This window comes from Equus caballus, chromosome 23 (assembly GCF_041296265.1).
Source record: "Equus caballus isolate H_3958 breed thoroughbred chromosome 23, TB-T2T, whole genome shotgun sequence".
Classification (NCBI taxonomy): domain Eukaryota; kingdom Metazoa; phylum Chordata; class Mammalia; order Perissodactyla; family Equidae; genus Equus; species Equus caballus.
In genome coordinates, this window is record NC_091706.1 from 13,998,972 (window position 1) to 14,023,474 (window position 24,503).

The 24,503-nt window shown below is 54.7% G+C and overlaps 2 protein-coding genes, 1 long non-coding RNA gene and 3 other non-coding genes across 41 annotated transcripts in view; 1 reads left to right on the plus strand and 5 right to left on the minus strand.

Moving 5' to 3' along the window:
• The window catches only part of FANCC (FA complementation group C), a 244,233-nt gene extending 238,872 nt beyond the window's left edge, over positions 1-5,361 (plus strand). For all 11 annotated transcript variants that reach the window (XM_023627664.2, XM_023627665.2, XM_070249072.1 and 8 more), the window contains one exon: positions 4,338-5,361. In XM_023627664.2, coding sequence (XP_023483432.2) covers positions 4,338-4,481 — 144 coding nt within the window. In that variant the 3' untranslated portion in view covers positions 4,482-5,361. The remainder of the gene's footprint in view (positions 1-4,337) is intronic.
• Positions 1-24,503, minus strand: part of AOPEP (aminopeptidase O (putative)) — a 377,169-nt gene that overhangs the window by 24,949 nt on the left and 327,717 nt on the right. For 5 of the 26 annotated variants that reach the window (XR_011431756.1, XR_011431755.1, XR_011431757.1 and 2 more), the window contains one exon: positions 23,602-23,688. Coding sequence is in view for 20 of the 26 variants with exons in the window: in XM_070249063.1 (XP_070105164.1) it covers positions 23,602-23,688 (87 nt within the window). In the remaining 6 variants the exon portion in view is untranslated. Of the gene's footprint in view, positions 1-9,691; positions 10,800-17,918; positions 18,463-21,680; positions 22,508-23,601; positions 23,689-24,503 lie in introns of those variants that run through there. The other 21 variants (XM_070249070.1, XM_070249065.1, XM_023627655.2 and 18 more) reach the window with 12 other exon arrangements.
• On the minus strand, positions 169-2,087 carry LOC111770236 (uncharacterized). Its single transcript, XR_002803371.2, has 2 exons — positions 1,972-2,087; positions 169-1,827 (listed from the first exon to the last, which is right to left on the minus strand). It is a non-coding gene; the product is annotated as an uncharacterized lncRNA (long non-coding RNA).
• Positions 18,946-19,013, minus strand: MIR24-2 (microRNA mir-24-2). The gene has a single exon (NR_032992.1). It is a non-coding gene; the product is annotated as a microRNA mir-24-2 (primary transcript).
• On the minus strand, positions 19,465-19,537 carry MIR27B (microRNA mir-27b). Its single transcript, NR_032993.1, has one exon. It is a non-coding gene; the product is annotated as a microRNA mir-27b (primary transcript).
• Positions 19,693-19,766, minus strand: MIR23B (microRNA mir-23b). The gene has a single exon (NR_032991.1). It is a non-coding gene; the product is annotated as a microRNA mir-23b (primary transcript).

Sequence of the window (24,503 nt, forward strand, 5' to 3'; positions counted from 1 at the left end):
TTCATGACACTGGGTTAGGCAATGAGTTCTTGGATAATGTCACCAAGGGCACAGGCAACAAAAGGAAAAAAACAGATAAATTTAACTTCATCAAAATTGGAAATTTTTGTACATCAAAGGACACTATCAAGAGAGTGAAAAGACAACTGACGGAAGGGGAGGAAACTATTTTGAAATCATATATCTGATAAGGGTTTAATATCCAGAATATATAGGGAATTCTTACAACTCACAACAAGAACTCAATTCCAAAATGGGCAACGGATTGAATAGACATTTCTCCAAAGGAGATCTATTAATGGCCAGTAAGCACATGAAAAAATGCCCGACACATTAGCCATCAGGAAAATGCTAATCAAAACTACGGTGACGTACCACTCCACACCCACTAGGATGGCACTGTAAACAAAACCAAACCCGACGGAGGTTACCGCGCGTTGGGACAGATGTGGGGAAATTGGAACACTCATGTTATATTTCCAGCTGGCAATGTTAAAATGGTGCACCCACTGTGGAGAAGAGTTCAGTGGGTCCTCAAAAAGTTAAGCATAGAATTACCGTATGAACCAGCAATTCTTCTTTTGTGTGCACCCCACAGAATTAAAAGTAGGAACTCAAACAGATGCTTCTCCACGCGTTCATAGCAGCGTTATTCACAACAGCCAAAAGGTAGAAACAACCCAGATTCCATCAACAAATGAACGGATAAACAAAACGTGGTCTATACATATAATGAGATATTTTCCAGCCTTAAAAATGAATGAAGTTCTACAACATGGGTGAACCTTGAGAACATTATGCTAAGTGAAATAAGTCAGACACAAAGGACAACATATTGTATGATTCCACTTATATGAGGTGCCTAGAATGGGCAAATTTATAGAGACAGAAAGTAGAACAGAGGTTACCAGGGGCTGGGGGGTGGAGAGAGGGATTAAGAGTTAGTGTTTAATGGGTACAGAGTTTCTGTTTGGGATAATGAAAAAGTCCTAGAAACAGATGGTGCTGATGGTTGTACAACATTGTGAATTTACTTCCTGCTAGTGAACTGTACACTTAAAAATGGTTAAAATTGCAAATTTTATATTATGTATATTAGCTACACTAAAAAGAATGCTCATCTCAAAAAAAAAAAAAAACACCAACATGCTGGTTCTTAGAGTTTTTGTTTCTGTTTTGGCTCACTTTGTATTGACGTATAATATACATACAGAAAATGTACAGCTTGAATTTTCACCAACCAGAAACATCCCTGAAACCAGCCACCAAATCAAGAAAGGAATGTTTCCAGCCCCCAGAGGGCCCCTCCTCTTCCTTTCCAGGGTAGGTTCTGTTTGAACGTGAATATGAGGAAAGTCCCAGTGACACATGGGACTGCCAAGAACGGCAGACACCAGCGCCCAGGAGGTCCTCCCCAGTCCTGGTGGAAGTGTGGGCGTGGAGCAGGCAGGCCAGGCAGCCGCCCGTCAGTGCCGCCTCTCAGGCTCGGACAGAACACCTCCCGCGAGCCCGGGCGTGGCCAAGAGCAGAAGAGGACTCGCCTGTCACATGCTGGGGGCCGTCTCCTCAGGGCCCATCCCAGCACAGCGGTCTGTTGTATACTTGTGTGAAGCACACTCCCAGCCCCTGTGGGATGGGAGAACTCCATAGGTGAGAGCTGAGAAATGCCCGTATGTCCACAGAACTTCGTATCAACTTTCTCCTCAGCCAGGTGATCAAGGTCAACAGCAGCAGGGACGTCATGTTGGCAGTGGTGCCCTGGATACGATGCGATGAAAATGGCACTTTACCTCTGTAGTCTTCCTCCTCAAAGCCTACAACCCCATCCTCAAACAAAAAGAGGAAGATTGGCAATAGATGTTAGCTCAGGGCCAGTCTTCCTCACGAAACTAAACAAAAAACCTACAACCCCAGTCTAATAACGTGAAAAACAATTGCCAAACCCCAAATGAGGGACATTCAACAAAATACCTGACCAGCTCTCCTCAAAACTGTCCAAGTCATCAAAAACCATCCGAAAACTGTCACAGCCCAGAGGAGCCTGAGGAGACATGACAGCTGTGTCACGTGGGGTCCCGGACGGGGTCCTGGGACAGAGAAAGGACGTCAGAGCAACACTGAGAGGTCAGAAAAAAGTCTGGTTTTGAGTTAATAAAAAGGTATCAATATTGGTTCATTCATTGTGACAAATGTACCATACTAACATAAGATGTTAATAACAGGAGAACTCTGTGAGGGATATGGGCTCTCTCTTTATTACCTTTTTGGTAAAATTCTAAATCTAAAACTGTTCCAAAATTAAAAGTTATTATGAAAAGTCAACAGCAGGCATTTTTGAATCATGAAAGCTTTGGCAGCATTTTTGTCACCTGACCTCTGACCTCCCACCCATGCCCTGGTCACCTGTGCGTGGAACCTCAGCCCTAGGGGAGCCCACACCCTCCTTCTCCCTCGTGAGCTCTCGGCCTGCTCCTCTCCGTCCTGTCACCCTGGGACAGGGAAGCAGGCCCACGGCTGGACCTACTTGCTCAGGGTCAGGGTGTGGTGGCAGCCCAGCCCTGCCCATGGCGCGTGAGAGAACAGAACCCAGAGCGCGCTCCTCGGAGTCACCAGGTGCCTGCTTCGGTGATTCCAGCGACCGTCCCGCCCAGCCCAGGGAAGCGGTCCACATTCACAGTGGACCGCCCTGCAGTCTCGCCCACGGAGAAGCTGCCGGGAATAGGGAGCTAGAGCGCGTCACAAAGTTGAGGCTTGCCACCCGTGCCAGGTGGCCCATGCCTGCAGAATCGTGCAATCCCAGCCACACGCCAGAGGGAGCGTGGAAGACGCCCGTGCCGCTCCATTCAGTGTCACAAGTCAGCCCAGCCGCAAAACATTCATCAAAGGCTAGAACACCATCTTTCCCTTCACGTAGCCTCCTTGGCAGGTGCTGGCCGGCTGGGCACCCTGGAGCCCACCGGGGCCGAGAGCGCCTCCTGGATGCTGTCCTTGCAGGTGTTCTGAAACTGTGTTCACTGACATACCAGCCGTCCTGGCTCGAAGCTTCCTGCAGTGGCCAGAGGACAGGTTGAAGGCAACTCGGCCAGGGCAGCGATACACAGGATGGGTGGGAGGACGCCTCTGACCGTGCTGCCTCTGTGGACTGCCCTCGCCTCCCGCTTCTCCTCAGCTCCTCTGTGCGCATCCTGAAAGCTCCAGGCCAGGTCTGCGTGGCCTGGGGGCAGGGGGGCTAGATGATGGGGGTCTTGGCTTTGGGGGGACAGCCTTTCTCTTCAGCAGCCTTGGCTTCACCACCCTCAGGACCCTAGCCCTGGCCAGGCTCTGATGTGTCCTCAGAGAGGCCTGAGCAAAGCCAGCTCCAGGCCTGGCACTCGCCTCGCCCCTCTTGTCTCCGCGTCTGCTCCGGAGAGCGTGTGCCAGCCGGGCTCCTCGCGGCTCTCCTGCTCCCCGAGCTGGCCTCACCGAGGAGCCCCCGCCCGGCCTCTGCGGAGGGCAGGCTGCGTCCTCAGCGCCCCTGCCCCTTGCCGTGCCCTGCTCCTCTGGCTGCTGGCTCTCTGCCCCTCCAGCTCTGGGTTCACGTCCTCACACCGGGCTCTTGATGAGGACGAGGCGCCAGCAGCCCGTTGGGCATCCGGGTTCCTCCCCCGAGGCTCGCCCTCTCCTGTCCTGCCCTGTCCTGGGGCCATGCTGCTCCCTCTCCTTCTGTGCTCTGTTGGACCACAGCAAAAAGAGCCAAAAGTTAGCAAGAATCTGAAGTAGAGAGTTCGGGTAGTTGCTGAACTCAAAATGAATTTAACCCCTGACACGGAATATACTTCTGGACACCAACGGCTATGAATGCCTTGGAGCTGTGTTTAGCAGAACTAACAATTCCTGTGTTTCCTGCTTCCCTTGAGAATCAGGTGTTAAAACCTTAGAGGCCTATTAAAAACCAGGGGGCCCAGCTTGCTAGCCCGGGAGTGCCCACGAGGAAGCTGTGTGAACAGGCGGCATCTTCCAGCCTCTCGCAGAGTCAGGCCTCAGCACGCTCATTGGCCTTTGCCCCCCATGGCCAGTAGTCCCAAAGCGGGTGGCGGGCATTCCAGGAAACGGGGCGCTTGCTTGCAGCCTCTGTGAGTCTGAGGCCGTCCTGTCAGGAGAGGCCATGGGCAGGCAGTGACTGCCGCCTCTGAGAGCAGACAGGCTGCTCCTCACCTGGAAAACAGCTAGAGCCCTTGGGGCCAGCGGGCGTGCGGCTGCTCTCCAGGGACAGGACGCTTACAGGGGCTCCACCAGGCATAGAGCTGCGTTTGTCTGAAGAGAGTTTTAACTTGCCTTCTCCTCTGTCCTCGTTGCAGATGGCTCCAACTCGTGAGATAACCCACGAGATTACTGGCTTCCTCGACCAGACCCTGTACAGATGGGATCATCTTTGCACCGCAGCCCCTGCGTCGAGAAAACTGGCCAGCGAGCTCCTCACAGAGCTGCGCGGGCAAGTCTAGCACAGGCCCATTGGAGATGTCGTGGCCATGCAGGGGCCTGGGGTTGCCAGGGCCATGAACGAAATGAGGAGGCTGCTTCTTAGGGCTCCAAGTTTGTAGTATGAGTACCCTCTCTGAGCTGTCAGGATGAGCCAAGAACATCTTGGCAAGTTCTAGTGGTACATATTTTACACGTTGAGAAGACAGGTGCTGTAGCCCCAACCTAGATTTAGTCACTAGTGGCTGGCTTATGCCTCCAGATTCCCTGTGCCTGCCCAGCCCAGGACGCCCATTACAGAATCACTGAAGAAGGGCTGGCTGGAGAGCATTTCCCATGCCAACCAAGATGCACAACTATTATGTGAATGTGTCAAAGTCTTTGGACCCAGAAATTGGTCATGAACTACTGATCAATTTAGACAGGAACTTAGCCCTTTTCCACAGACCTTTTCCAGAAGTCAGGTGATTGTTACTGGTATTTCTTTTAATCCACAGGGATTTGAGATAAAGCCCCATTCTCTTTCTTCCCTAAGAAAGTCTTCATTCAGGAGGGTCAGGACCCCTGGAGTTTCCCTTGGCGCCCCCCGAGCAGGCCCAGGGGAAGCAGAGCCCACCCGCCCAGGGGCAGGTGTGGTGCAGGGCCGCTGCTCACCGGGGCTGCGTGCTGGCCCTGCTGTGGACGGCACCACTGCCCAGCGGGGAATAGCCGGTCTGGTGCTGGCTTTTCCTGCTCTCTATTTGCTGAACACTGACTGCCACCAAAAGAATTGATATCACCTCAAAGACGGCTGAGAGAGGAGGGTCCAGGATGCGTTCCAGAAACATCGGAAGAGGTTATGTATCAGTTGTCTTGTGAAGGGAAATGGGAATCAGAAATTTCTAATAAAAGCGGTGGCCCGGAGGTTAACATTTATTTCACGTCCGTTGGAGATACCTTCCCCCCTCAGGTCCCTTCTTCGCTTGCGTTGGTGGTTTGCTCTCTTGTGCATATTCCGTTTGTCGGGTGAGTCAGACCCTCCTTGTGTCCCCTTTGACTTCCGTATTAGTAATCCCCACAGCCCCTCAGTGCTGGCTCCTGTTTGAGGTGTGAGTAAAGTTTTGTCGCATTAGAGGTTGAGCCTTTAGGGGAATTACTTGTTTCAGTTTATGGATCCACCTGAAGATCTGGAAAATTCCAAGAACTTTTGACCTGAGCCTTCCTTTTGAGAAGCGTTACGCCGTGGAAGGCGTACTGTTAAAATACTTTCGTCACAGCTGCCGCCGCGTTACCTTCACCTGCTTTGCTTGGAGGTGAACACGCCGCCTCTGCTGATTTGTGCCGGAAGCTGTGGTCAGCCCCTGCCGCCATGAGGGAGGGGCCTTTGGTGGCGGGAGTGAAGTGGAAGGGCGCGCCCTGGGGAGTCAGACAACCAGACAATCAGACAGTGAGACGCGCGGGGCTGCGGCCCCTCGGCCGCCTTCACGCTGAACCTCATGGCGAGCCTGGGGACAAGACGCTGTCCCCGCTGGGCCAGCTGCGCCCCGGAGGAGGAGGCCTTCCCGCCCTCACCCTCCCTCAGCCCGTCTGCAGTGTCCCGCCGCCTCCACGGAGCGCCCGGGCTCCCGGGGACCCCCTAGGACTGGGATCAAGGAGGACAGAGCCCAAAACTATAGGGAGAAAAGCCGTGACTGACCGCCCGCTCATACAAAGCTGAGGTCATTCACTGGGACTCTGTGATGTTTGTGCAACTTGTTCGCTTTTTAAAATTAATTTGTCTTAAATTTTTGCATTCTAAATAAAACGTCAGTTGCATCTAATTTTGCATTCATTAGATATTATCGCCTTTATCAGGAAAAGCTTCCTTCCACTCCCCAAGTAGGAAAGCTTCAGGCTGCAAAGACCCCGAGGGCTCTGCCCCTGGAAAGCCCCAGTTGCGGCTTATCCTTTGGGCCTGAGAATCTTGCCACCAGATGCCTACAAACTGGGGTCCCACTGCCAGGAAGAAGGGCGAGTGACTGTAGGGGCAGTCAGCAGGGGCTGCTGAGACCAATGAAACGCCTCGGACGTAGGTGTTCTTTTCTGTAGCCAGACTTCACCGTTACCGTTTCGTGCACGCGCAGTCGTCCTCTCTGCGCGCTTCCTGCGTCTCGGGACCGCGCGGCGCCCCCGGGTCGCCCTCTGCTCCCGACGCCTCGCGGCCGCGCGGGCACCGGGCCGGGGCGCGTTCCCGAGACGCCCCCTGGTCGGGACTCCGGCCTGCGGCTGCTGCTGGCCCTTCTCCACCCGGCCCCGTTCCTCGCTGGTGGGTCAAGAGTGCTGGGACAAAAATGGGAGCGCATCCAGGGGACGGGAGAAAGCCATGCTTCTTGTCGACGAGGACTCGTCAAGAACAGGGACTCGCAAGGGGGAAGCCGCCGTCCCGGGCGGACCGCGCGCCGCGAGGAGGAGGGAGGAGGGAGGAGGGAGGAGGGAGGAGGAGGGAGGAGGAGGAGGGAGGAGGAGGAGGAGGAGGAGGAGGAGGAGGAGGAGCGAAGGCCCCCGCGTCTCCGGCCTCCTCTCGCACCGCTTGTCAGCCCGTCAGCAGCCCCCCGCCGCCAGGGGTGCTGGAATGCGTGTCTTCCCTCTGCTTGACGCTGGATTGAACACGGATTTCGTGGACTTCATCCAACAATTCTAAGTTATCACCACCAACCGTATTACTCATAAAGAAGCAAAATGAGGCAAAATAAAGACGTGTATGTCTTAAAGCCGCCTTCTAAAATCCAGTTCCACCGTTTACACTGTGGGTCCAATTCATGCCCCTCATACACAGACTGGTGACAAGGAAGCTTATAGTGCAGGACTCCCCCCTTCCCAGTCCTGACGTCGCGCACCTCCCTGCGCTGGGTGCTCAGGGCAGGGACCTCTATACTTCGACGCTGGAAGTTTCACACGTCTTAACTTGTCTGTGGCGGCAGTGTCATGAATCAACGCTGAAAATCTTACTGGCCTCTGATGTTCCTCACATTATGATGAATCCATGTGTATCAGCCAGGATTCTCGGTCGCAAGCAACAGAAATGGACACAATGTTGAAAGTAAAAGGGAATTGTCCAAAGGGTGTTTGAGAGCCGGCAGATGGCCAGGCAGACAAGGCTGAGCGCTGGCCAGCCGGCAGCAGTGGCCACAGCCTGGCTGCAGAGTGGCCTGAGAGGAGACCCAGTGCGTCCTGAAGCCTGCAGCTCAGCACCCCTGGCCCTCTGGTGCCTCACCTGCCACCCCCAGCAGGGGGACAGGCCCCTGTGCCCCACTCTCGGAAGCGCTGGTCAGAGCCCTGGCTGGCGCACCTGACTCGGAGAGCCCAGGTCCCCTGCCTGCCCTTAAGCCATAAGGGGAGCTGGAAAAGCAAGTGTCTGACTTGTTTTGCTTCTAGGACCTACACCTTGGACACCACCAATGGTATCGCCCTCTTGCAGGAAGGGGTCAGAGCCCAGGCAGCTGAAGGAAAGAAAATACATCCACAGCACTATATATCATCTATTCTTAAGAAGACTCTTCTAGAGCAGCTGAGACGGTTGTGTCCCCTGAAACAGCCCAACGCTCAGCAATAAAGAAAACTAGAGGCGGGCCCGTGGCAGAAGGCCTACGTCTGGGTTTCTCGAACGTGGTGCTGGTAACAGTGTGGCTGCCTTAGGCTCTGTGGGGGGCTGCCGTGTGCTTCCTACGGTGGTTAGCACCATCCTGGCCTCTCCCCCGGAGGCCGGCTGAGTAGTGACAATCAGAACTGTCTCCAGACATTGCCAAGTGTCTCCCAGAGGAAACCCCCCCCCACCCAAGTTGAGACCTACTGCTCTAACTGGTGGTTCTTTCCTTCTGGAAAGACATCCTGGATAGAAACACTAACTGCTACAGAGACATAAATTAGACTCAATAGGATCCTCACAAGAGAACTAGATGGTCTGATTCCAAAGTTCGTATAGAAAAATAAATATTTAAGAACAGCCAGGAAAATTCTGGAAGTGAAGGGGAGTGGAGGAGAATGAAGTGTGCTGTGTGTTTGCACATATTCTAAAGCCCAAGTCATTACAAAGGTTTGGTGGGACCCAAGATGGCGAGCACGAGGAGACTGTCCCTGCCAGGCCGAGCGCGCTCGGAACTCCTCTGACTGGTCTGGGCAGCACCTAACCTGTCGCTCACCCCGCAACCTTGGCGGACAGAACATTCTGGAACTTAGCCCGAGAGCTAGTCCCTGCTCAACCTCGACCCCTTCCTGGTGGGTGCCTCCACCTTGTGAACCCTCATTCCACTGGGCTTTCACCTGCCATCTCTGCAGAAGGCCACACCCCTCTCCTGGATCACGGACCTGAGTGTCCCACTGCCCGTCCAGCATCTCCGTGACCATCTCAAATTAACACGTGCAGATTCCACTAGCCCCACCCCACCCCCAAACCCAGTCTTCTGGGTCAGTTGACGGTAACTCTGGCCCAACTCCATGGTTATTCTTGATTCCCCTCTTTCTCGCACCCTCGTGTCCAGCCCATCAGGACCTTCTTGAATCTGACCGTTTCCTGCCCTCTGCTCTCTGACACCATCATCTGCCCGGTGTCCCTGCTCCCACCCTTGCTCTGCTTCGAGCAGTGTCATGGCGATCCCTTTCCAGTGTCATCATCTCACACCAGTGTCCAAAGCCCCCCTCTTCGCCCAGGAAAATCCAGCATTCTTAAAGTGGCTTTCAAGGCCCTACACAATCTGGACCCCTTCTGTTCTCTGACTTTATCTCCTAATATTCTCTACTATCCCTTCACTCACCTACCCTACCTGTTCCAGCCACCTGGGCCCCCTGGCAGTCACTCACACACAGTGCAACCCCAGGGCCTTTGCATGGGCTGTCCTGAACCCTCCAGACAAGCAGGCCAGCTCTCTCACCTGCTTACATGTCACTGCCTCCATGTGGCCTCCTTGACCACCCCAATGACAATGCCACCCCATATTCTCCTCCCCTCACTGTGCACTACCTTGACTTTTGTCCCCAACAGCCAATACCATCTAGACACTAGGTCATCTACTTATGTCTTATGTTTCGTCTTCACTGACAGGCTCCACTCCCAGTCCCTGCAGTAGTGCCGGGCCCACAGCAGGAGCCCAGTGAACACCTGCTGAGTCACCTGTGCAGAGATTTAGCCCATGATAAAGGCATTTCCATCAACAGGGAACGATGGTGCTGAGCAATCGAGTCGAATCTCTACTTCTTAGAGGAAAACGACCATGACAAATAAAAGGCCCAGCCCTCTGTCTTTATTGAATGTCAGCACCTAGACGTTTGTTCTCCGGGGCTGTGGTTTCCTGCGGCACAAAGAGGAGGAGGAGGGCCGAGGGTGGTAGGAAGGCTGCCGCTCCGGGAGGGGGTCTGTTACTCCGAGAGCCGGAACGTGTGCATGAAACCAGCACTTCCTCCTCCAGAGGCAGGAAGAATGTTCACGTCTTTCATTCAGAGCTTCCCGCTCATCTTTGCTTTGCAGACTTTGACAGGAAGCCTGCCCCGCCCCCCACCCGAGTCGCTGCCTGGGCCGCGCAGGTTCAAAGGCTCTGGGCCTGGGCCTCTGGGGAGGAGAGACTGTTTCTGGGCACGAGGGGGAGGCACCGAGGCACCAACCGCAGCCGCGCAGACTTCCAAGAATCCTCCACTTTCGGCCCTTAGGCCACGAAGAAAACCTTTTCTGTGCAGACACAAAACCCAGAAATCAAAGAAAAAAAGATGGATAAAACTGACCATACAGAGATAAAAAACAAAACAAACAAACCTAAATACAAATAACAAATTGGGGAAAAATATTTGCAAACTAGTTTTCTAACTTATAAAGCTCTTCTACAAATCAGTAAGAAAAATGCCACAATCCACGAGATTGATGGGCCGGGGACACAGATACTGCACACAATTAACAGAAAGAGAAAGACAAATGGGTTTGAAAAGGCTTTAAAATATTTAACACAGCTCACAAGAAATGCAGATTCATACAGTTATTCTTCCGTATCGGGTTGGAAAAGACAGGAGCGGCCAAGGCACTCTGCCCGAGAGAGGTCAAGGGGTCAGATATTAACATGGAGATTTGCACATCCTGGCGCCAGCTGTGTCCCAGGGGCCCCATGCGGTCCAGCACCTTCACTTGTGGATGAACCCCCACAAGAAGGGAGGCAGGAACCTGGGGAGCTGTCTGTCCGCCAGTGTCCACGGCAGCATTGTTCACAACGGCCAGAAGGCAGAGCGGCCCAAACGTCCATCGACAGGTGCTGGGACAAACGGAGTGTGGTCCGTCCACACAGAGGGCTGCTCCTGCGGAAGTTCTGACGTGCTGCAACATGGGGGAACTTGGAGGTATTTTGCTAAGTGAAATAAGCCAGACAGAAAAAGACAAGCATTGTGTGAGTGCATTCCTGTGAGGTACCTGGGGGAGTCAAATGCACAGAGACAGAAGTAGAGTGGTGGCTGCCCGGGGCTGGGGGAGCGGATGGGGTTATTGTCTAGAGGGGACAGCGTTTCACTTCCGGACGATGAAAAAGTTCTGGAGATGAACGGTGGCGGTGGCTGCACAACCATGTAAATGTACTTAATGCCACTGAACACTTGAAAAAGGTTAAAATAGTAAATTTTATGTTATCTATATTTTACCACAATAAAAACATTAAGTAAAGTTTTTAAAAAATTCTATATCCTTTTATCCAGTAACAGCCCCGTTCTTCAGAGCCACCTCCCCCCATTGCCGGTTGCCCGGGTCCACCATGAGCAGGTCCGGGAAGCCCCACGGACACACTGGCGCCTGTGCGCGTGGGGGGCCCAGGCACTCGCGGCAGCACTGTGTCCAAAAGCTGCCCCTGGAGACAGCCCAGTGTTCATCGGGAGGGGGCTGACGAAGTGACTTAAGGAAATAAACAAATGGAGCAGCAGAGGCCTCTACAGTTGACACCAGGCCCTGCTTATCAGGGTTTCACGTAAATTCATGCCTTTGATTCTCACACCCACCTAATAAATTTATCTATGGTTTATAGATGAGGAAACTGAAGCCCAGAAAGGTTCTGCAGACGACAGCTCACAGGGCTGGGACCTGAGCAGAGGAACCTACGGACTGCGCACTGTGCCTCTCGAGGCCGGGATGTTCCGACAATGGAGACATCAAAATAGAGGCAAAGTATGTGCCAATCGTGAAACATTCTGCCACACAGAAGAATCACTGTGTACTCTGTTTCCATCTGAGCACGACGCAGGGTGTGGACATGCGTTTGCTGGAGCGCATCCTTAGAGTCTCTGCTGCGGCAGAGACGGGTCAGTCTCCTAACAGGGACGAGTTTGGAGAAGGGACCAGGACAACAGGGGGAGGAACACTTACTTTTTGCTTACAAATTGTTTATATTTGTTTCCGTGTTTGATGTATGCACAACCAGAAGCTCAAATCATCAATACACAAGGGAAGGTTCATCTGTCTGTCCCGAGAGAGGCTCACTCTTAAACCAGGCCGTGAGGGTCAGGCGGCCCCGGGCCAGCTGTCGCTTTAACAGGAGACGTCTTTGCTGGCGCTCCTTGCATTTGTCAGCATGGTGGCATTTTTATAGCCTGTTCACAGGACCTAGGTTGTGGCATCAGACATAGAGTTTTCTAGAAAAAGACGACTTGCTCATTATGGTTGGATCCAGGCACCCTGACACAGAGGGAAGATGGCCTGAGCGCCCCCAGATGGAGCAGTTTGTGGGCCGTGACCCACTTCCCAAATGTCAGTCTGTCATCTGCCCAGCCTCTGGGATCACTAATAACCACCTTCCTGCTCTGTGGGACGGCCTGCTCCACCCCCACGTGCCCTGAAGCCACAGTTCCTGCAGTTCCCTCTTCCCTGATACATTTAATGTATTAAAGCAGATAAAATCATAAAGCGACAATTTCTTGCCCTTAAATTATGTCCTTTCTTTACAACCCAACATAAATGCACGCTTGTACTGTACCATCGGCAAACAGTGTAATTGGCTTTTATCTACCTATCTAGTCATTTCTGTCTCCATAATTCTCATTTTTCTTGAGCCTCTCTGCTTAGACATAACTGAAGCGAAGCCTGGGAGACTTAAATCAGGCAGTCAGAAGGTGAAACCGAGGCACCGGGGCAAGCGTGCCAGGGCCCTAGGCGGGGGCGCCGCCTCTACGCCTCCCTCTCAGATCTTTCCAAGATCCTCACCAGTCTTAGGACACACACTTCTGCTTTCAAGGCCTGTTCTGCCAGACCTCGTGGGACAAGGGAGAACTATCAGAGCAGGAAAGAACTTTCTGGAACTCAGGACTCTGGGCAGTGCAGCGAGGGCCCAACCGCGGGCAGCTTCAGCACCTCCTGCCCCCCGACAGGCACGAACCCTCCCGGGCTGGGCTTCACAATGGGAGCAGTCCCCAAAGGGAGCTGCAGGCACAAGAGGGCTGAAGAGAGCAGACGCCACACCACGCGCCCTGTCGCCTCTGCTTCCCACCAAAGCAGCAGAGGCGCTTCTGGGAGTGGGGATGGTGGCCACATCCCGTGAGCCCCTGGGCTCTGCTCCCCAGGCGGCGGGCGTCCTGCTGAGGGCTGTGCCTCCAAGGTCAGGGGAGGCCAGGGCCCAGCAGCCGGCACAGGCGGGGCCCGGCAGGGCGAGGGAGGGCCCTGGACAGGTCTTTGGAGCAGTCGTCCTGTCTCCCCACCCAGGCCTTTGGGCTGAGCAGCTGAAGCGCTGAGCTTGTTTTGTCTCCAGCAGCACTTGGCAGGGGCCAGATTCGTTTTATGGGAGCTGTCTGGAGGAGATGGAAGCGTGTGCTCAGAGAGGCCTTTTCTGCATTTCTGCATTCTGCTTTGTCTTCCCAAACACACACACAAAACCATGGGTTTCTGGTGCTACACCAGCCCCCTTTCCCAGGCCCAGCCCCCACAGTGGGCTCCTTTGGCTGCTCCTCCCATGAGGGCTGGGTTTGCCTTTGCTCCCATGCACTGATGCCAGGGTGCCCGGATGTCTGGCCACGGTCCAGGCAGGTGATCCGCAGCCCCGGCTGGCCCTGGGCACGTGGTAGTTTTACGGTGGCTTCCTTCCGCCCCTGGCTTGGCTGATGGCCTCCTCCCCTTTTTTCACCCCCTTTCTCTAGTCATCGAACTGGAACAGAAATGCCTTATTAGCAGATCCATCTCCCGGATGGCACCAGAGGGTGGGAAAAGATCAATAAAACCTCCCTGAATGGCCCTCCCCCCTTGTAAACCTCAGGGCCCAGCCAGGGAGGGCCAGGTCATTGTCCTCCAGGACAGTGGCCTGGGGGTTGAGCTCATGCCCTCTTCCTTGAGCCTGGTCACTGGGCACTGCCCGGCAGGTCCAGGCACCCCTCTCCACCCCCAGCTCCCTGGCTTCAGCCCCCAGCTCCCCACCCGACCTCGGACCGAGGCTCCAGAAGTCTAGGCTTGGGTTTGCCACCGTCTCGGGACCCCTGTATGGAGTCTTTGCCATGGCCGGGCCTGGCCCACAGGGCCCCCACCCTCTCTGTGCACCCCGAGGTGGTTCACGGCGCAGGTGCCCTGGGGAAGGGGCGCTCCAAAGGATCGCTGAAGCCCCAAGTCACTGCACTTCCCCCTGCCAGGGGCCGCACCCCTCCCTGCCTTCTCCAGTGTGGGCTGTGGCAGGCCCTCTGCCCAGGGAGTCCGGCAGCCGAGGCCATGGGCCTGGGGCACCCAAGTTCTGTCTGCAGGACATGTGCTGGGAGGGACCGGCTCCCTTCGCAGGGCAGGTCTGCGCCTGACATGGGGATGCTCTCTCACAGTCCTCCTCCCCCGGGGCGGCTCCACTGGAAGACGAGGTGGTGGTAGGCCTGAACAGAAGGCTCTAGAACAACTGGCCCTTGACCACAGACACACAGCTTTTGCTTTTAGACACCCAGTGGGCTGCAGTTGCTGTTGGTGAGGCTGAGCACGGCGGAGGCCACTGCTGTGTGGGCAGATGCACGGGGGCCCCGGCCTCCTCAGGCCTTGGGGCTTTGCTGCATGTACATGCTGGACCAAGCAGCTCAGGGGAGAAAGCCAGAATGCACCAGAAACGGCTGCTTGGAACTCATGAGAGCTCTGCTCTGCATGCTAAAGGACAGGTTACTGTTTCTGGTTTCTATACTTGGGGCACAGGGTGCTGCCTGTGAATGTGACATCTCTGTACCTCGTTTCAGATGGAGACTATCATTTCAGTGTTCTGGTTTGAAATTCCAATAAAAATAAATGCTTTAGGGGCTGGCCTGGTGGCATAGTGGTTAAGTTCACATGCTCTGCTTTAGCAGCCCAGAGTTCACGGGTTTGGATCCTGGGTGCGGACCTACACTGCTCATCAGCCATGCTGTGGTGGCATCCCACATACAAAATAGAGGACGATGGGCACAGAAGTTAGCTCAGGGCCAATCTTCCTCAACAAAAAAAGCATATATACATAAAAAAAAGATGTCTTAAAACTGTATAATCCTAAACTAGAGGCCAAGCAGAAGTGAGAGTCTTTTTTGCTCTTCCCTGTCCCCCCACCCAACTCCACTTCCTGCTGTGACTGGCAGAGCTCCAGGTCCTGTGGGGGGAGCTGAATGGGCAGCAAGGACTCCTGGGGTGCCCTCACACCCCCTCTTCATGAAGCTCAGCCCCTCAGCCTACCCTGGGTGGAAGGGAGCAGGTGCTGCCCCAGGTTGCCAGGTGGTGACGGCTGGGCCCAGGCAGGCCAAGTGCAGGGCCACGTACCTGGGGGACATCAGAGGACTGGCCGCCCAAGGTCTGCCCACAGGTTGACCCTGGCCTGTTCCCATATGCACTGAAAAGCCGAGGTGACCTTGGGAGAAGACGTACTCTTGTCCCCAGTCAGCCCTGCTCTGCGAAGGCACAGGGTCTGCTCACTAAGGGAGGAGGAACGCTGCCACTTCCAGAGCCTTTGTTCTCCAAGGAGGGCAGCTGTTTGGCAACTAACCGATCCACGGCTCCGAGGACAGGGCTGCGTCCTGCCACCGCTTCTGTGCTGCCACCCCGCTAGGGGTGCAGTCCTGCCCTCTGCCAGTGCCCTGAGTCCTTGGAGGGCTCTGCGGGCCTGAGGCCTGGCCGGGGGTGTCTCACTGGGAGCAGCATCGTCGTGGGAGCCACACAGCACCCCCATGGCTGACGGCCTCCTGATGGCTGGTGAGCGCCCCACTGGCACACAGCTTAGGAAGGCACCACAGGCAGAGGAGCTGGGCATCTGCTTTCACTAGACCGGGGGACGACGGCCACCATGGGCCTTCCTGCCCTCCTGGCCCCTCGGCCCAGTGGAGGCTTCGCCTTGCTGGTAAATGGGCTCCTCCTATCGGGTCACCGGCACACGCCACAGCATGACGTTTAGGTGGAGGACGGACGGCACATGCGACCGTGGTCCCCTAAGGTTCAGACCGCACAGCCCAGGCATGCAGCGGGCTGTCCCACCCAGGTGCGTGCAGTGCTCTCTGTGACGCTCGCACGACGCAGAAGCCGCCTACGGAGGCGCTTCTTGGCACGTCTGCCCATCACAGAGCGAGGCAAGACGGTCCTTCGGCTCAGCCTGGAGGGCAGCTCGCACCGTCTCCTGCTCAACCTGGGAACCGTGACGGGATGGGGGCCCCTGAAGCCAGAAACGTGCTCCTCTAGGGGCAGCAGGGCTCAGAAACTGTGCCACTAAGAAAGTGCACCAGTCTCCCATGAGGTCTTGGTGATGTCCCCAAGGTGACTTAACCGTAGCGGGTTCAAGTTTCCATGCTTTCCAAAGCAGGTGTCCCCTGGCCCGCCCTTGCAGCATGCTGGGCAGGAGCGTGGGCCTCTCCAAACCAGCCTGGCTGCGTGACAAGACAGGGGTCCGTGAATTTGCTCCGGACCAATGTCCACACCGAGAGCTGAGAGGTACTGTGGTGGGGAGGAAGACTCCAAGCCACGTGGAGCCACGTTCAAATCCTGTCACTTGGTATGTGACCCTGGGGACAGAATTACATCTGCCCAGGCCTGATCCACAGCGGGCACTCGGGAAGGGCAGCGGCACAGCCCTGTCCTGGGCCTGGACAGGCGCCCGCCCGCACCCAGGCAGCTCCGGGACGGGACGGGAGAGCAGCTGGCGGGGCCGCGGTGCCTAGTGCCCCAGCCCCTCCCCACCCGGGGCTGCCACAGTTACAAACAGGGAGCTTTAAAAAAAAAAAAAAAAGAAGAATTATTTTAAAAATGCAGAGTTCTAGTCTTAGATCTCTGTCTTCAAACTGACTGGAGGCCACTCTGGAATCCGGCGGCCTGTGCCAGGTCCTGGCCACGGGCTCCTCCCCCACATGCTCTCAAGTCCTCTCAACGCCGCAGGGGCAGCCAGGAGTCCCCACTCTCAGGGCCGTCGACGCTCCAAGAAGTGGGTGACGGGGTGTGGCTGGCGGGCGGACAGAAGCCCTAGCAGAGGCCTGCTCGCTCTCCCCCGCTCCTCCCCCAGGGGACAGCGCCCGGCGCAGGCAGAGCTCCCGCAGGACGGGCCAAGGGGCGTCAGTTCTGATGACCCTTCCAGCACTGACCACTGCCTGCTGGCCACAGCCATGGTCAGAGCGGCTGCATGACTCAGGGGTTCACGGGAGCAAGAGCAGCAGCCATCCTTGGGCAAAATCCCACACATGTGGCCGCTCGGCTCTGCCTCAGTGGTTTCTAAAGACGACAAAGAATGGCTTTAACGTTATGGAAAAACAAGACCAAACCAAACCACTGGGCCAGCTGGTGGCCCACAGCACGTGAGGAGGTGCTGAGGGTTGACTGCATGCAGGTGGGCAGGCGGGCACTGCCTGGGCCCCGGGCCCCTTCCTGCCCTGCCTCACAGAGGCCAAACACACTCACACCGACCACAAGGGAAAAGCATGTATTTCGTCTTCACAGAAAGCAGTGTTCTTATCTTTAGTCAAATTTAAACATCAAATTGTGATCTTCCTACCAATATGGTAAACAAAGCACGCGCAATCATATGCAGGGCACACGTACAGCAAACAGCAAATCCCTAGGAAACCTTCTAGAACGACAGCCACTGCCAGACCATCCTGAAGACCAAGAGCTTCTAAGGCAGGGAGCTGTTGAAGCCAGGCGCCCCCCACACAGGTCAGACGTGGCCCGGAGGGCGGTGGCCTGGCCAGGGCACACAGGTGGCCCGGCCCGCCCAGGGCTGCGCTGACCCCCGCGGCCTCGCCAGCATGTCCAACCATCCCCGACTCTGGACACAACTGGGAAGCTTCGTTTTTTGGGTTTTTTTTCAAACTTCAAGTACCTGGTGGGAAAGAAAGGCGACACCACCCCAGACTGCCAGGGCGCCGAGCTGGGTGCCAGTGAGGGCAGAGCACCTCGCCCCGCGCCCTCCTGGACAGCCCCTCTCCCCAGCCTACAGGACGCAGAGGAGCCAACGCAGAGAACGCCCTTTCTCACGCGACTTCTTTCTTTTTTTAAACAGTATTAAATTCAGAAGCAAACAGGAAAACAAAAATACTAATCATTACATTTTATTATTAATAAATCCTAGATTTTTATCCTGTACACCTTTATGAAAATCTACTAAAATTCTGGAAAAATCTAAATAATGGACATATCAAAATAATTGCACAGAATCCCTCTGAAATGACCCAGAGGAGGTGTTCACTGGTCCCAGTATATACGAACTCTGTGACCTTCGGAAGCAGAGAAACAGCACTGCAGCCACATGCTGAGGGGATCAGTGCAGAACGGTGAGCAGGTTTCAGTGCGCCCATGTCCCCAGGCGTCCATGTGACAGAGCTGCCTCGAGCCCACAGAAGAGCCACAGCCCGCACTCGGCATCCCGGGGCCGGAGGCCATGGACGAGAGGAGGCGCCTTTCTCCTGAGCTCTGCTGGGAACAGCCCCTGGAAAGAGAAGCACCAAGACGTGGCCCCTGCTGTCGGCTGATGGCCTCAGCAGCCCCATAATCCTTCCTTTGATGTCCAGGGTCAACGGATCCTGGGCCCACCAGGGCCAGGAGTAGATGTATGAAAGAGAATCTGGCTGTGATCTTTCCTGCAAAGGAAACAGCAAGAAAATTTACTGCCCAGTCACAACGGAGGAATTCTGCCAAATGAGTCCCTCTGGGACCTGTGCTCCCTGCTTTGGAGAGAGGACCCCGCAAAGTGTGGAGGACGGGTGAGGCCCGGCCTCATGGCCTGAAGAGCAGATTTTAAGTTGAGCTGTGTGCACTCTCTTGGCTCACACACGGCTCTGAAAGGCAGCGGCGGGGACCGAGGCTTCATCCACAGACAGAGCCCAGGAAGAGCCGTGCTCCCTCCCAAGGCTCTCCGACCGCGTGAGGGCCCCGGGAGAGGGGCACCCGGCCCTTGGGTAGCAGGTGCCCTCCTCTCCGGCCGCAGGCTGCAGGGTGCCACCAGCGCGCCACGGGCCCACGCACTTGGCGCCACCGCCATTGGGCCTGCCTTCAGGGAGGAGAGTCCGGCTCCGGAGCCTCTGGCACTTACACACAGGAAGGCTTTTCGCTCTAGGGCTCGACTCCTGTTCCTGCTGAACTGAGCCAGTGTGTAAAATGAGAACTGATATCAGCTCAGTAGGCACCGGAGGGCGGGTCCAATCGACAGCCGGAGGAGAGAAGCAGTGCCTCGGCCGGGCTCGCGGCAGCAGACACTCACCTAGACTGCAAACACAAGAGAGAGTTCACCACGCTCGGGAGGCGACAGCAGGGGCCTCCTGCGGAAGCCCCCAGGCTCCTCACATGCGACCAACCACGGACATGGTTCTACTGGACTCTCGTGATACACGTGGTTTTAGTTTTTCATAAGAATAATTTTTCAGTTTTAAATACATTTGACCTTTGAGACGGACGCCTAATCAGTGGGTTATGTCTCCGCAGGCTTTCCGTGAGCTCTTCGCACTCGACAGGAGGAAGCGCGTCCTTGGGGCCGAGCGGGTCTCTCATCCTCCAGAATCGTGCTCGGCAGCCGAGCTGCCCGCTCAGCCGCGGCCTCCGCCCCAGTGTCTCCAACTTAACTGTCCCCATCTCACCTTCTCTTCAGGTGCAGAACTTAGCCACTGTGAACAAAGCGGAAACCAGTCACTGTTCACCAATCAGCTAAGCTCTGCACCTCGTCAGAGAGGTCGTCGCTGGGCAAAATGAAAGGGCTGGTGAGCATCTTCCATGGCTGTTGGCTTCTTCCGTTTCCAGAGAGGAGCTATGAGACGCATCTGTTCTCCGAACTGCAGAGAGATAACTATGGCTTCTGGAGGAGCAGCCAAGGTCGTGGTTGCGTGGTAATCCCTGGCAATGTGATTTTAATCTTAAGTCACAAATCAGCATGCCAGGAACCCAAGCAGCCAGAGCACTCCGGAGCAGCACCATGCCTGCCGGCTCACGGCCCGCACCGCATGCACCGGTTCCTCGGACACGAGGTGAAGACACCACCTCCAGGCCTGCTACACTACCAAATGGGTTTTATTTCTGCTTGTTGCTCATTTACTTGGCGTCCTAGAGGTACATTTATTTAAATCAGAAGGACTCAGAGACAACCACACAAATGCCAGTGCGGCTTTGGGATGTGAAATGAACGCCGCACAGCCAGCCGTGCTGTGGCCGTCCTCGCTCAGTCAGCCACCGCCCCAACGCCAGGGCCACCGATTCTTAGTGCTCTGGGATGCCTGTGCTCCCCAAGTGGGGAAGGACCCCCGACAGCTGGAAGGAGCGACTCAGAGCAGCCCTTGTCACTCCTCTTCGTGGGGAAGGCGGGGTGCACGCACATGCCCCTGGGGCCATCTAGGAGGTTTCAGTGGGAGGTGAGAAAACAGCAGACTCTGGACGGGTACTCGTTTGCCTGCTTGGGGCAAAAACATCACAAGGAAGAACCGCGAGCGGAAGGCTGCTGACATTCTCCGTCCCGTGGAGGACAGGCACCCATCAAAGGACAGTCTGCCCTGGTGCAGCCGCACACACCTCCAGAAACACGAACCCTCTGTAACACTGAGCATCTAAAGAGAAACTCGACTTAACACAGATGACCACAGGAAGGTGGCGGCAAGACCACTGTGCAGCTGCTCTGTTCCTAAATGGCCCCGCTCAGCCTGAACAGGGCCGGAGGCTGCCCGTGGGGGTCTGGGAGCGTCCCCACGGCTGTTTCACTACAAGAGGGACACCCACCACAACCACCTCCACTGTGCCCTGTTCCTGCAAACACGGCTCCCTGACTCGTCTGGAAGCACAGGATCATACGTTAGAAAAACTTTGTTGCTCTCCTCAGTATTAGAGTTCTTTCAAATAAATAAGATACTTAAACATATTGGACAGAAATGGTTTATAAGAGCAAAACATTACAAGCAAGTAAATGTCTAACAATGGGTTAAGAATAGCAACATAAAATATTAAATAGCCATTAAAAACTACATCTACAGAAAAGCTATATAACATGAAAAATGCTAAGTTAAAAAAGATACAAAATTAGAAATATCCTATTGTATCACATAAAACCTTGAAGAAAAACTGAGAAGACACATAAATGATACTGATTGTTAGGGAAAAAATACACTTATAATCTCACAGTTCTACTTATAAAACTTTATGTACCATTGCTAAATTACTTATAAAATGCAGAAACCCAAAGTTAAAAACTAACTGCTAGGATATAAATCTAACAGGTCAATTCCAAGCACAGTTAACAAAGGAAGTAATTTAGATGATGTAGGACTCCCACTCCAACATCAACTGGGGAGAAATTCCGCTCCCACACAACCAGGTAGAAGGTCGTGCCCGAAGCCACAGGGCATGACCGAGGAGCGGGCGGTGCAGTCTGAAGGGAGGACCCCCTGCTGGCCTCCTCGGCCAAGCAGGGACACCCTGAGGAACTTCAAGCTCTCAGAGAGCCTGGGAGGAGAGAACGTCTGCGTGCCGCTCAGGACTCGGGGTGAGCCGGCAGCGCACTCGGGGTCAGCCTTCGCCCTGAAGACTGGGATCAGGGCTTCTGCCGGGCTGCCTGACCTGCTTTCCAAACCTGCTCAAGGGGCTCCGCCGCGGTTTGTGTTCCCACAAACAAGACAACTTCAAGAGACGAAAACGGTACCGGCGAGAGCTGTTCTGCCTGAGGTGGACAGCCTCTGCTTGCCGGCGACCCCTCTCGGGTGGACGAGGCCACCCAGTCACTCAGGTTAAGCAAAGGGCTCACTATTTGGTTATTAACTATTCGGCTCCTGAGAGGAATCTCTGGTTAGAAGGGAACAATGGAGAAAGGAAAAGGAGAGAATCACCTCTTTAAAATAACATCTCGGCCACCACCTCTGCTGAGGATCTGTCCATCTGCTCCTTGGTCAGCTCGAAGCACCTGCGGGCGAGCTGCTGCTGCCTGGCGTCCTCACCCACCAGCAGCTCCCCGTACAGGTATATGCCCATGGCCTGCGGGGGCACAGAGGCCAGAGGGTGTGAGGAAAAGACAGGGTGCGTGCATGCATGCACACGCAGTCTCTGCTCGCTGCACATGAACTTGCTGGTCTAGAAATGGCAAACTCCCTAGAAAAGATACATGCCTGAGGAGCTGTCCTTCTAGAACCTGCAGTTCAAGCTCCTCTTTCTTGTTCTCACTGAAACCTCAAGGAATTCTCAGCTATCACTCCCATCAGCAGAACCCTAGCGATTTAACTGACGACCGAGTGATGAGTGAGCACACCTCTGCTGTGGACTGTGTGGGACTGCTCTGGACAGGGACAGGGAGGGTCCCATAATGAGCACCAGGGAACCGGCAAGCTGGAGGAACCACGATGCTGTGTGAGTCACACTGACACAGCACTTCCTCCCTGGGCACAGCCGGGAAGCGAAGATCACCACACTGCACAGGGGAGAGCCATCACGCCGCCCAAGAAGAGTGCCATTGCCGCAGCCCAGCCCGACTGCACCCCTCAACGGTGCGCAGCACTGCAGCGAGCGCGGTCCCTTCTGTTACGGCAACAACGCTGCACACACTCACATCTGCATTTCCCCTAGAGTTTTAAAACAGCCAGTTATGTTCTGGAAGACCAAAAGACCCCTTTGGTTCTGCCTTCTTCTTGTTCCAGCTCAGTTATGCCGGATCACATTCTGCTGGAAGAAATTAAAAGGAGGAGCTCAAAGATAGCACAAAATAAAAACTGGGTAGTGAGGAGTTCAAAAACCCATTCCTGAGAAAGGCAAGATGTGGTAACTCGCAGCTGGCGGAGATCACGGCTCCAAATACACTGTAGTCAATTTTGGTTTTCAGAACAGACTCGAAGTTGCACTTACATTTTTGTCCCTAAGCCCCTCCGTGTTTCCAAACACCTCTTGCTCCACTGTGCAAATGTGACATTTCATCTGATACAAAGTCATATAATTTTCTTTGTGGGAAGACGGAGCCCTTCCTTGCTGGCTGCTCCCCCTACTCAGGCCTTATCAAGAGTCCTTTTGTTTGTGCCACCCCCAGCTCCACCCCCAGCTGAAACACAGCCCCATTCTCTCAGCCCATGGTGCTCGGCAGAAAGCTTGCTCAGAGGCATGCACTGGTCATGCCAACAGGAACGAGTTGCAGGCTGACTTCCAGCAGCAGACAGAACCCATGGCACATGCACCACCATGCTGGGGACACATGTGGGTGGGTGCAGAGGTGGCAAGGAGGATGTCCCCAAACACATTCAGGCACACACATGCATTCTGCAGGCTCCTTGGAAGGTGACCACTTTCCCCTGGTGAACAGTGAAGAAAGTTCTGGCAGGAAGGAAACAGGGGTCTGGCCTGGCGTGGCAGGTGCAAATGGAGACTATTCCAGCCATTCAGGGCTCTCTGAGTCTCATCTCCACTCATGCCTTAAATTAGGGCCATTGGAAACACAGATCCACAGCATGGCATCTCTAGGCCACAATCCTAACCCGAGACTCAGCAATGCAGGGGCACCTGCGGCGTGCTTCACTTTGACAGAGTGGTCCACAGCCAGGGAGAGCCAAGGGAGCCCTGAAGGGGGATGAGTCGAGGGGATCCCAGAGAGACGGACGCACCAGGGCACAGGTGTGTGCAGCAGGAAGCTCCTCCTCACTGCTTACAAATCTCCGGGAAATGGCTATGCATCTGTTTTGAAAGATGCTGACAACTTGGGGCCCTGTGTTAAGTGCACCAGGCAGGGGACAGCATTTAAAGAGTCCTGGCCTGCTGCCGATGAAACGTACCTGATCCTCCTGAAGGAATCTTTCCACATCTTTGTATGCTTTTGTGTATCTGTGCTTAACAACGAGTTCACACCACCGATGGCGGACCTAAGAAATGAGAGACAATCCAGTAAGCAACAGACTGACTGCCAGGCTTCCTGAGCCTCACAGGTTTCATGACAGACTGCATGTGAGCAAAGTGGCTCTCTGAAGTATATTAATGTTGTTGACACTTTCAGTTTCAAATTTCATTTTAGTTTAATTTCTTTATATAGAAAGGCACCATGTTCCTTATTAGCAGGGCTGTTAGTCAACTTTAGGAAAGAGCATTTTTCAGTTAGGTATTTTGATGTTTTTAAACACAACTGTGCAAGATAATATAAATTCAAAACGTAAATGGGAAATTAAGAGCACATCAGTCACACAGCGGTGCTCCAGCCCCTTGGCTGCTGTCAATGAAAGTTTCCTTTAAAACCACAACTACTTAATTTCCTGCAGTACCCGATCTGGTCCAATGTTGTTGACTGCAACAATAAACAGAGCAACAAGAGGAAGACACTGCTCTCCACATTCCTGAGGAGGCAGAGTTGCGTTTTGCGGACTGTGGGGTTTCAGCCCGAGGGGAAAGGAAGGAGAGGGCACCGCCTGGACACAAGCAGCTGCTGCCCGTCCGTGCGTGGGCGCTGCAGGTTTGCACAACGTACTGAAAACAGACAAGTTGGATGCGGACGCCCTTGAGTAAAGACACACTTTACTAAAGGTTTACCAGCAGGACTCGGCCACTTTGCCAGGAACTCCCTCCACCCCACACCAGGCAATACGGAAGTCTACCCCAGCGTCGGCTGCCTCTGCTGACGGAGGCAGAGCCCGTGGCCTCTCTCGGCACTTCAGGCACACTCTTGACGGGGAGATTCTACCTGAAT